Raw genomic sequence first — 12,616 nt, 5'->3', positions numbered from 1 at the left:
GACCAGTCAGCATATTAAAAGCTATTTAAGTTATGATTATCACATAAATGTTTGGCATTGGTTATTTAAACAGTAAAATAATCTGTAATTTTTTACAGGCCCCAGCTCTTTGACTGTTGATGCTCTCGTGAAACATGACAAATCCCACAGCAGTACTGATGTGGAATCCATGGCAACTGAGTCTGACCAGCAGACGATGGGTACATTCAAGACATGGGCCACCAACTGGACTGACTGCACCAACACAACATTTAGCAAAGTGCACCGCTACTGGTCCTCTAACTCAGCTCTGCATAAAGAGGTAAAGTTTCCTTAATGCTACATGTAAGTAAGGCCGAAAAAATATCTTTCTGGTTTGGGTAACCTGACCCTACTTACGAATAAGGTGCCAACCATAGCGTTTTTTATAGTCTGGCCAATATTGATAATTTGTTTGTGTTTTTATAATAATGCAGTTTAAAAAGCATAATACTGGCCCCAATTTCTCAAAACTTCTTAAGTCCATTATAACATGATTAAGCTAATCTCACGATTTTTGTTGTTCCATAAAATGTGTTATATTTACTTCTTCAAGAATTTTTAGAAATTATGTAGGAATTGTCTGCATGATAACCAGAATAAACCATTTTTTCATTTATCAAAATCCATTTTCAGTATGTATTTTGGCTAATTAAAATAACCAACTGAAGCCTGTTAAGCTTAAGAAGTTTCGAGAAATCAGGGCCTGAAGATTAGTTGCAGGCCATTACCCAATGATGACAATAATCTTCTAACATAACACTTTATACATTTTTATTTTCTTTCAATCCTACCTATCCCATCTGTTGTTGTTTTTTTTTTTAAAAACTAAAATGATTTAAAAAAGTTATATACAATATTATGTTGTAATAACAGTTCTTCTACTCTTATTAAAATATATTGAACATTTTGTTTATACATTTAGATCTGTCAATGCATTATTTTAAAGCTCAATCAGTACTGTTTTAATAGCATAACTTGTTAAGAAACTTATTAAGTTTTAAGGGATCTGTGTTTAAAAGCTCAATATCAATGTCATATAATCATAATAATGGTAAGAAACTTATTTTCCATATAGTTTACTACTGTGGCTCATTCAGTTAATTACTTTTCCAGATATTAGCTGTGTTGGCTGCTGTTACTGAGGTGATCAAACTACAAGGAGGGAAGGAAACAGAGACGGAATACTTTGCTGCTTTGGTTTGTTGAGATTGTATTCTTACTTCTTACCCACCAGACAGGTATTTCCAGTGATTTTGAAAAATACTGTCACTCCCATAACCAGAAAAATTGCTTGCAACAATGCCTGGTGCAATTCCCGGCCGGGGTGCATTTAAGTTTGGTTAGTGGTCATCAAGCCGGACAAGTGGGTTTTCTCCGGGTACTCCGGTTTCCCCCACAACACAAGACCACATTCTCGCCCAACATCGTGCCAACGATAGTGACTTATATAGCTTCCTTCACAATCGTTGTAAAATATATAATGTTTAAAGTAACAATGCTGCAGTTTCTTAATATGTAAATTGTACAATACTTCTATGATATCTTCATTACTTTCGTCTTATAAGTATTTAGATGATTTTTTTGTAAACTTTAGTCAAATTAATGTTCTTCTACTACAAATTTTTAACAGTCATTCTTGACTTAAAAGATCATTTAAATGTTTTGTAAAGTGTTGCTACCGTATTTTCTTTTGCATGTAAAACATGTTCTCATTTTCATGATCAGATGACCGCCCTGGAGACCACAGAAGAGGATGATTCCACTTCAGCTATTGTTTATCTTATCTCTCTGGTCATGAAACGGTCAGTCACCTCATTGCTTTTAAGGAATTTAAACTCAGATATTCTTTTGAATTCATCATAATAAATATTTAGGTCATATAAACGCTTTAAAACTCTTCAATTACATGTATATGAAAAAAAACTATTATTGGGAGACATGTAAGATCATTATTTTTGTTGCCATTTAATAATAGAAAAATATGAAGCAAGTTTCGGAAAGAATTCCATAACAAGTTTTGTTATATTTTGTATTAAATAGCAATGAAATATCTTTTTATGAAATAACACTCTTTTTGTGAATGAGTCTGTCAGATTACCCGCTTACAAATTATAGTAGTTAAAGCCTAAATCCCAGGAGCCCAGTCTGTCTGAACGAGGAGTCAGACGGAACACCTTGGGCTTAATAAGACTGCCTTCACCAGTATCCAGAGATTTGATATTTGTGTATTACACTTGGAAATGATATTAACTTGCAGAGTACCAGTAGCTGTTTTGAGAAGCAAGTTTTCAGAGGTTGCAAAATGTTTCCTCGATCTGATGGCCAAATATTCCGATGGAGAGTCAACATCGCTGATGAAATCTGTAAGTGTTTATTATGCTTCTTTATTCTTGTGTGTTCTCAGCTCATGTTGTGTTGTTGTAATGGCTAGTTGTTTGTGTTGCGTTGTGTAGTGTGAATTGTCAACATTTGGCTAGGTTACACTTAAGTTTCTTGACAAAGTAAATAAACAATTCCTAGTAAATTTATTTGTCAGCCAGTGTTATCTTGTTTCAAATGTTACAAAGTTCCATATATTTTATGATGGTCTCCAAATTTAGAAAAAAGGGGACTTTATATTTTGTACACTTATTTTTTCGTTAGATAAGTGTATTAAGTAATTATTTGGTATGTTAGAATTAAGGAAGGATTTAACAAATTTTTGAAAGTAAGATTATACTCTTAAAAAAATAATGTTGCATATATAAACTTTGTACATGAGAATGTAGCTCCCATTTTTCAAACCTTATATCAGAAATGTTTTATGAATCGTATCTTCACAGCTCTTGATGTCCCTGTCTCTGTTGCTGAGATCACAAGAGGCAGCTGCCTGGAGTAACTCATCCACACAGCAGATCTACAAGGCATTGCTTACTTTTGTAGCACACAAGAAACCCAAGGTATGAAACAAAACTAAAAATAAAAGTTTTTGTACCTAAATTCCAATTTTGTCAACATCCATCTCTCCTGGTCACTATTATTGAGGTCGTAAAAGGCAACTGTCTTATGTAATGCAATCACACAAGAAGTGTACGAATCATTGCCTATCTTTGAGATACACAAGAAATGCAAGGTTTGTAATATTTGTTAGGTTTCGTTTTGTCAAAAAATCCTCAGCTGTCCGTATCTTAAATCTAAAGAAGCAACATCTCGAATTTTGCACCATGTACTGCATAAGCTTATATGAATTTATTTTAGCATGTAAAGACAGCTTTTTACATAAAAAATGAAACATTCTAATGTGTTTTCTTTTTTACTATCTCTTTTGTAAGAGGTTGTCCCCTTATGTATACCACTAGACCACTCTTGCCCTCAAATCTTTTGGGAAGATTTGTTTTCTCATACCACAGATTTTTTAAATACAGGCAATTAGATGTTCATGTTTCACGTTTCTTTTTTGGGCAACGCCGTTGATTCAATATTTGTAATTGAATATGTCACTAGGTTTTCAATTCACAACTTGATTGATTTTCAAAATATCGCAAATATTAAACCCTCACAAAAGCAAACTACAATTTAAAAAATCCCATATCAGTTGTCATAGATACTGCTGTCAAAAGAGGGTGAATTTCATGGCTCAATTTTCTTAATGACTTCTGAAAACCAAAGTTTAATGGAAATGAAGCAGGCATTTCATTAGAAATGTTTGTTCCAAATATTAAAAAAAGCATTTATTTTTGCCAAATAGTGTGTAATTGAAATGGAAATTCCAAAATTAAGTAGAGCCCTTATCACTAAACAGTGGCAAAACACCCTGTGATTGAGTGTAGTACATGCTATATTTGGTAATTTGTTGGAAGTATTCATCATTAATTTTCAATCAACGTTGGTCTTAAATGTGTTTATCGTCCTTTCAATGATCAATAGTCAACTTAAAACATATTGATTTAAATGGAAATAATGTTATGCTATGAAAACTTTAATTGTAATATTATTATAATGTTTCTAATATAACTACTTTATTTACAGGTTCGAAAGGCTGCACATCAAGGTGTATGCATCGTTTTGAAGGGCAGTTTGTTTCTGTTGGAATTGAACTCTCCGAAGCATCATCCAGCTGCAAGCCTCACAGCTAAGCATTGTGTACAGGTCATGGAAAATGCTGGAGGTAAGATTAAAAGGATTAATGAGATTTGGGGCAAGAATGGAACAAGCATAAACCAGCCAAACCTGCACTGGAAAATGAGGACGTATTCAACAACCAAACTTAGATTGAACTTAAGTTTAAGAGTAGTGTTTTCTAAGTATCTAAGTGTTTTGATTGGACTGTAAAATTAACCACTTAGGCGTAACTAAGGATTAGAATTATATTTAATACTGCTCCAGGGCTTGCTCAAATCTTGTGATTTTATAAAGCAGGGTTTGTTGCAAATGTTTATGCTAAGGACTGGTGTACGAATTTGGGCTAGTTAATTCAAAACTTTAATTTCAATGACTGTTGTCAGCACTTCTGTTAAAAAAATGGAGTTAGTGTAAAAGTAGAATAAAATCTGCTTAATTCAAGTAGTCCAAATGCTTATACAGTTCATTAAAGTTTCAGATTATGATGCAATGTCATGTTACCATAAAGACTTTACTATAGAGTGCAACAGAGCTTATAACATTTCTTCCTAATAGTAACCTTGTTTTGAATTCAAAGGTCACATTCTTTTGTAAAATATTTTCATATTGTTCAGGTTTGGGAGAAGCGGTAGACACACTACACACACTGGCTCTGTTGAAACAGATACTACCTGTTTTACCACTTAACTCCACCAAGGTCGTGTGTGAAACCATTCTCAAGGTCATGACCTTGAGCAATGTGGTTAGTTTACTATTTACATTTATTTAAGTAAATTGAGAAAATGTATAATAAGACTCACTTCAGTATTGGTTGTAAATTTAAGTTGTCCATTTTTTGAAGACTTATATTGCGATAACCTTTGTGGCTGCAGCGTTGTTGTCGTACATGTAGTTCAAAAACTTAAAAGTTGACAATCACTGAAAAATCATTCCCGATATTAAAATAAAACTTGGTACACATGTTGCCAGGGACGATACACACCTTTCTAGCAAGGTCAATTATTAAACTCTGGCTTAAATAGCTGTTGAGTGACACACCTTGTTCAAATTAGAAAAACATGAGTGTTGCTGTATGTTTTGCAACTCTCTTTTTTGTATGGTAATTATTCCTTAAGAGAAATAAAACACAGCAGTCATTGTGATATTCATGTACCTTAAAAATGTCTTTTCTGTGTAGATGGTGACTGCTGGAGGCATGCAGGCTCTTCACAGTCTTTTCGCTGCTGCCCCAAAGCCAGACTGCTTATCAGCAGCTTTAAATGCACAAGTTATCAATGTAAGTAAATTTATTATTGATAACTAAGCAATACAGTTTATATTCAATTAGAGCTTTGCAAATGTCAGTACACTTAAAAAAGAACTGGTAAATATTTTAATTTAACTATGAAAGGACATCGATGGTTACCTTATGTCAATTTCCTAGCTCAAACCATTATCCTGCAGAATGGAACGCTAGTCATAAACTTTTATTACATGTTTTTTGAAAGGGATCCTGTATTTTAAACTCTTAAAAATAGTTGCATACCAAAACACATACATTTTGTGAAAATTCAATACAGTTTACCAATAGTAGTGAAAATCAATTTGTGCAGTATATAGCCAGTGTGGAAAGAAAAATGTTTTCACTAATGACATGGCATGATTTGTTTACATTATTTCAACATTTTGTATCATTCTGTCCAGGCCCTGTATGACTACCAGCCATCGGAGAATGACGTACAACCAACCCAGGCCTGGCTTGTTGTCATGGAAACAGCCCACATTAACCTGGCCAGGTATTCTTGTTTGATAGTAAGGTTTAACTTGGGATCAAAACATTGTACATACATGTTCATGTAGGTGATCAGTTGATTACCTCTGTGATTAATGCTTCACGGTTTTAATGTTTAATCTTGGCTAACAATATCTTTTATAATTTTCTCATGAGTCAACCTTTTTAGTAATTTCAGAAGTGTTGGCAAACTGTGAAAATTTTCTGAGGTGGTAGAATGTATAGTAAAATCATTGCTTTTTCTTTTAGAAATTGCAAGTGCTGTAAAATCATCTGTATTGATCTGAGTTTTTGATTAATTGACTTTCACCTGTTATAAGGGAATTAAGTTGTTTCGAGAAATTGAGGCCAGTATCAAGACAGTATAAGGACCGCTATATATATATGGAATATCTGGTAACATTATTAATTCCCTTGCAGGTTGGATGCAGCCCTGTGTTTGAGTCACTTGCCACGTCTATTCTCATCGGGGATGCTGTGTATGCTCTCCGTGAAGCCTGAAATCACACAGGCAGCTGCTAAGATGATGAAGGTTTGACTTTTGTTTAAATTTTATGAATAGATGACTTAACTTGAAGCCAATTCATATACCCTGAATGTCTTAAGCTGCCATGTTATGCCTTTTTTTTTTTTTTACGGGTTATCATTTGCGTTGTATAATGCAAATGTTAATTTTTATGTCCGGCTTAGGGATTTATATGCCAAGAATTTGATGAGACGCGATGTGAATGACAAAGAACATGATTTGGATATCCTAAAAAGCGTATGTTACTAATTTTTAACCAGGATTTCACAAATTGAAATTTGGTTATAAGAATGAGGTACATCATTGTGCGGGCTGAGGGGCCTAAAGGAGATAGGGCAGGCAGGAGGGTGTTTTTAGTTTAATGGTGATGAAACTTAGTGTATAGGTATACCTTGAAATATAGGGTTAAGTTTGGTCAAGGTCAATGTTGGTGAAAATTGGAAAACAGATCTGTCTCAATAACTTCATTTAAGAATGATATTTAGTGATCAATCTTGTTTTATAGCAAGTTCAGGTTTGTACTTTCATTGATAACAACTGCTTGTATTAAGATGCCAATTTTTTTTAAAAATTTCCTGATTGTGCAAGTAAAAAAAGGTGATTTCAGTGTTGTTTCTAGTTATCTGTAATACACTTAGCAAAGAGTCGTTCAATATTTCATACATGAAAATCATTTTAGGAATAAGACAATTTCATTTATATTTAACAAATCATGAATAGTTCAAACATTATTCTGAGATTAGGCACAAAATTGCGATCAATGAAAAATGAGTTTCTGTTCTTTTCAGGGTGTGATATCGGAGTCACTAGGAGCCCAAGTCGACATAGTGGGCTCCCAACTAGCGAGTGGGGGTTCAAACACACCCGCTCAGAAGATTGTCCGGGCTTTAGAGAGTGGGCTTGGCTACCAGTTTCATGCTTCCTGGGGTCTCGTGCTTCAGATATTTGCTGTACTGTACAAGACTGTGGGGAAAGCAAGTCCTAAGGCATTTCATAAGGTATGCTGAGTAACTGTCCATGAATGTCCAATTGTTTAAGAATGAATATCAGCCAGCTGTAGGTCAAATTTTGATTTACTAATGTGTGAAGTGCTTTACTCCTTAAAAATTTCCCATTTTGGGCAAAAAATACATTTCTCTTTTGGAGCTGAAATTACACTTGTGCGTATGTCTGTATTCATAAAAACCTTTGTCAGCTGTTTAGTCTTAACCAAATTGATATTTTTTATCACTTTAACAAAAAAATGTTCAAAGTGATATATTCAAAAAATATATGTTGTCACTTTTTGAATGACAGGGTTCTTCCTATTTAATACACATATAAATACTACCAAGGATTGAATCTGGTCCTATTTGTGTATGGTGGAAATTCTTTTATGAATTAACTTACACAATGTTGATCTCAGATTCTCTGCAGATTATGGGCCATGCTTTATTTTTACTTCTATCACACAGAGCCTGACTTTGATGGCAGACCTTAGGGACAGTGTGCGGTTTGCCTACAAGGGGGAACTTGATCATGCTGTTGGGGCTGCAGTGAAAGCCATGGGGCCAAGAGAGGTCCTAACAGCCATACCACTCCAGATAACTGGCCAGAGGTAGGCATTGGGTATAGTTAGCCATGTTTGGGTTATTTATTATGTCTCCCAAATACATAGGGAGACATATTGTTTTTGCCCTGTTACAGTCGATAAATTCATTGTGTTGGCAGCCATAGGTCAAAGGGCAAGTTGGCGGTGACCTTCGGTTGAAAAACGATATATGTTGATTGTTACATAAAGCTGAAAAATGGTTTCTACTCAATAACTAAAAAACACTTGCTTTCAGGAACTTCATACTGGGTATGCTAGTTGGTCATGACTATTAGATGATTAATTTTGTGATCATCACTGATATTATGCAGAAGATGTTCACTATTTAATACGGGTGAATAAGCCAAGTCACTGTTGGTATTTCTCCAGTCCAAAAGAAATTTCATGTCCATTATTGATTATTTCGCAGCTACAACCACACAATAGGGGAGACAAGTGCTTTTTCAAAAAAGCTAACTCTTGTTTTTCAATAATTGAAATTCAATTATATTTAAAGCAATATTTTCATTTTTTTTATATATATATTTGTCCATATATTTTGTCAATAGAAAAAAAAAATGCAAATATCTTGTGCTTCATGTACAACAATATTATATTATGTTCTGCACAACGATGTGCTAATTAAATGCAATTTAAGGCTCTTAAAATGCTTAAACCCCCTTAACCCCCTGCGAAAAAAGTGGAGACAACTTTTTAGAACCCATTGGGAACCCTGTGAACGTAAGGATTTTCAAAGCCCTGGAATTATTAGAAGCTTTCAGAGATGTCAGCAGACTTAATGTGTGTTTCTAAGGCTTTGAATGCATGTTGAAATAATAATCAATGTTTGTCGTGAAAGTTTTGGATATGAAGTAAAAAACATTCGAGACTCTGTATCTTTAACCTTATGTTTCAGTGATGACCTGGATTTCCCGAGGAGCTGGTTGTTACCTGTGATCAGAGACAACGTACAAGAGACCGAACTAGCCTTCTTCACATCTTACTTTCTACCACTAGCTGCTAAACTGAGACTTAGGTGTAAGTATACATGTAGTCTCAGTTAAATTAACATTAACATAGGAGTAAGGGGGACTTAGGTGGAAGTCTCAGTTAAATTAACTTCTATAGGAGTAAGGGCGACTTAGATGGAAGTCTCAGTTAAATTAACATCTATAGGAGTAAGGGCGACTTAGATGGAAGTAGAGTCCCAGTTAAATTAACATCTATAGGAATAAGGGCGACTTAGATTGAAGTTCCAGTTAAATTAACACTATAGGAGTAAGGGCGACTTAGATGGAAGTCTCAGTTAAATTAACATCTATAGGAGTAAGGGCGACTTAGATGGAAGTCTCAGTTAAATTAACATCTATAGGAATAAGGGCGACTTAGATGGAAGTAGAGTCCCAGTTAAATTAACACTATAGGAGTAAGGGCGACTTAGATTGAAGTCCCAGTTAAATTAACACTATAGGAGTAAGGGCGACTTAGATGGAAGTCTTAGTTAAATTAACATCTATAGGAGTAAGGGCGACTTAGATGGAAGTCTCAGTTAAATTAACATCTATAGGAATAAGGGCGACTTTGGTGTTAGTAGAGTCTCAGTTAAATTAACACTATAGGAGTAAGGGCGACTTAGATTGAAGTCTCAGTTAAATTAACATCTTTAGGAGTAAGGGCGACTTTGGTGTAAGTAGAGTCTCAGTTAAATTAACATCTATAGGAATAAGGGCGACTTTGGTGTAAGTAGAGTCTTAGTACAATTAACATCTATAGGAATCAGCCAATGTTAATTTTTTAGTAAATTGTTTTTGGAATAACATGACCCTCCACCTCATTCGGTAGGCTTACAATGTAGATAAGATGTTGTTATGTAAGAATATGTGGCAAAGTCTGCATTTGCTGCCAGTTGTCTTGAATTTGAACATTAAAATGAAGAGGAAGTTGTAATGGTAGCCTGAAACGCAGATATTTTGATAAGAGACTGATCATTGAAAATAAATAATTCACTGCTAGTGACCATATACCCTTGACGTTTCTTTCATTGTAATTGGCCCAATGGGGGCCAACCTTCAAATACATTCAGAAATAACCACCAGAGTTGTAGGTGGGTTTCTTCTTCTCGTTAAAACAAGAAACACACAACGTTAATGTTAAAAGCTTAATAGAAGTTTATACCAATTAAATGCGAAACAATAGATTACGTCAGATATTCTAGATAATATGAATTTTATTGCAACAATTACAGAAAATGCAGTTTATTTAATATAATGCTGTTTTGAGCATTACAGTATTATCAAAGGGAGGTAATAAAGATAGGATATGTTTAGTGCATGATTTAATTAATAAATCAAATGCAATAACTTAGATTAAGAAAAATGTATTATGATGGGATTTAGCTCATGGGAAGACGTATCTATGATTGCATTTGGGGTCAAGGTCACTGTTACTAAAAATAGAAAAACAGTTTCTGCTCAATATCTTAAGTTAGAAATGATGTAAAGTGATGAAACTTTGTGTATAGTAAGCTCATGTGGAGAGGTAGGTACTTGGGGATTACATTTGGGGTCAAGGTCAAGGTCACAGTTACTGAAAATAGAAAACAGCTTCCGAATAATAACTTTAGTTAGGAATATAAGTGAATATACCGTGACTAAACTTGGTGACCAGCAAGCTAATGTTGAGATGTATATGGGATTGCGTTTGTGGTTGGTGGGGGTCAAGGTCACTGCTAATAAAAATAGAAAAACAGTTCCAGATCAATATAAAGAGATAGGCCCTAACTCAATTTATTCATCGGAAACGGTATCCAAATATTTTTTTACCTAACCTAGGTAAGACATGAAGTGAAGAAACATTTTAAGTAGCAAGCTCATGTGGATACACACACACACAAAATTGCATATAGGGACATAAGTGAATATTTTTTTATCTGAAACCAGATGGCACAGTTCTAAGATATTTGGTATGCAACATCAGATAGAAGTTTGTTCTTATTGTGCATCTGAGGTTAGAATTTGCCATGCATAGGATAAAAATATAGCCTTATAGAGAGGATTTGCTAAGTCAGATGTTCTTGTTTATGACTGAAAGCCCTAGACCTGAGATAGTTCTCTGGCCAGTGGAGCTCTTTTCTCAGGTGAGCGATTCAGGGCCCAGTGTGCTCTCTTGTTATAAAAACTACAACAGATTTGCTCTCTTTTGCCTGACTACTGACATTCTGGTGGTGATAACACCTGTATTGAAGCTTTTCTCCCTTCATCTGTGGATGCAGCACTGACCTCCAAGAGGAATGTGACCGTGCACCTACATTTGGTCTCTTTTGCCTCACTATTCTGCACAGCCCTATCACATTTTGTTGGCTTACTTATCTGTAATAAATGAAACTTGCTCTATTTCAGCTCTGGAGTTAGCGGACCAGCAGAATGTTGTGGCTTCCAAGACGTATGAGGCATTACAGCTGCAGATGTGGTCCCTGCTGCCTGGCTTCTGTACAAGACCTACTGACCTAGTCGCTGTAAGATTGAAATAACACTATTACCTTCTTTATCTTTAAGAACATAAGCAGAGATGTTGACTTACCTATGTTGACATGGGACTGATTTCTGGAAACTATTCAAGTCTGTCATAACAGGATAAAGCTAAGCTCACTATTTAAGTTCTTCTATAACTTGCTGTTAATGTTATGTTGCAAACACTTTCTTGTTTGAAATAATTTTGAAAGCATTGTTCACTGATGGCGATATGAAACTTAGTACAATCATTCACAATGACTGTGCACATATATAAAGCAAGTTCCATAACTCTTGCTTAAGTATTTCTGTTATAAAATGATTGATGTGACGCCAAACGGCTCATATATTAATATTCAGAACTGTAAAACCAATGGAGAGATTAACTAGTCACATGATAACCCTGGGCAAACATATGCAATTGGACTTGGGCTCAGTAATTCCTTTTGTTAACACTTTCCTTCATAGAGAAGTGGCCACATCAGCCACTCCTAGTTTATAACATCTTTATGAAACTTAAGAGTAGAAAGGCGTATCTTTGAGGCTATGGATAGAGCCGTAAATAGGTGTATCTATGAAGGAAAGGGTTTAACAAAGATGAATTAAGAACGAAGCAATGCTTTATTTTGATTTTGCTGTATAGCTTAAGAGATGATCTAAGAATTAATGAAGAGTTTGTCTTGCAAAAGCCTCTTTGATATTTTAAATACTGTATTTTTTTGCTTGCAGTCGTTCAAGGGTATAGCCAAAGTGTTGGGTACTGCTATTAGTGAGAGAGATGACCTAAGAATGGAAGTTATGGCCTCGCTTAGGAAACTCATCACTCAGAGTCTCTCATCAGGTAAGTTGAGTGTCATTTATATTTGAAGTACTTTATGAACAGTGGTCATGTAAATTGACACTCTCCATCGCAATGATCTCCCTTGATGATGCCGTTGATCTCGCTTGGTGAGCACAGTGATCTCCCTTGATGATGCCATTGATCTCGCTTGGTGAGCACAGTGATCTCCCTTGATGATGCCATTGATCTCGCTTGGTGAGCACAGTGATCTCCCTTGATGATGCCATTGATCTCGCTTGGTGAGCACAGTGATCTCCCTTGGTGATGCCATTGATCT

General features: G+C 35.0%; 1 protein-coding gene across 1 annotated transcript in view; it reads left to right on the top strand.

Moving 5' to 3' along the window:
• The window catches only part of LOC128212141 (RRP12-like protein), a 31,598-nt gene that overhangs the window by 1,381 nt on the left and 17,601 nt on the right, over window positions 1-12,616 (top strand). The window contains exons 2-16 of the mRNA XM_052917433.1: window positions 99-301; window positions 1,135-1,218; window positions 1,747-1,823; window positions 2,279-2,384; window positions 2,844-2,960; window positions 4,030-4,168; window positions 4,737-4,864; window positions 5,300-5,398; window positions 5,806-5,897; window positions 6,314-6,425; window positions 7,208-7,417; window positions 7,874-8,016; window positions 8,906-9,027; window positions 11,388-11,503; window positions 12,228-12,339. Coding sequence (XP_052773393.1) covers window positions 99-301; window positions 1,135-1,218; window positions 1,747-1,823; window positions 2,279-2,384; window positions 2,844-2,960; window positions 4,030-4,168; window positions 4,737-4,864; window positions 5,300-5,398; window positions 5,806-5,897; window positions 6,314-6,425; window positions 7,208-7,417; window positions 7,874-8,016; window positions 8,906-9,027; window positions 11,388-11,503; window positions 12,228-12,339 — 1,860 coding nt within the window. The remainder of the gene's footprint in view (window positions 1-98; window positions 302-1,134; window positions 1,219-1,746; window positions 1,824-2,278; window positions 2,385-2,843; window positions 2,961-4,029; window positions 4,169-4,736; window positions 4,865-5,299; window positions 5,399-5,805; window positions 5,898-6,313; window positions 6,426-7,207; window positions 7,418-7,873; window positions 8,017-8,905; window positions 9,028-11,387; window positions 11,504-12,227; window positions 12,340-12,616) is intronic.

The sequence above is a fragment of the Mya arenaria genome, chromosome 12, assembly GCF_026914265.1.
Source record: "Mya arenaria isolate MELC-2E11 chromosome 12, ASM2691426v1".
NCBI classification, from domain to species: Eukaryota; Metazoa; Mollusca; class Bivalvia; order Myida; family Myidae; genus Mya; species Mya arenaria.
The sequence above is the reverse complement of the archived record's forward strand: the minus strand, read 5'-3'. Positions and strand labels throughout refer to the sequence as shown.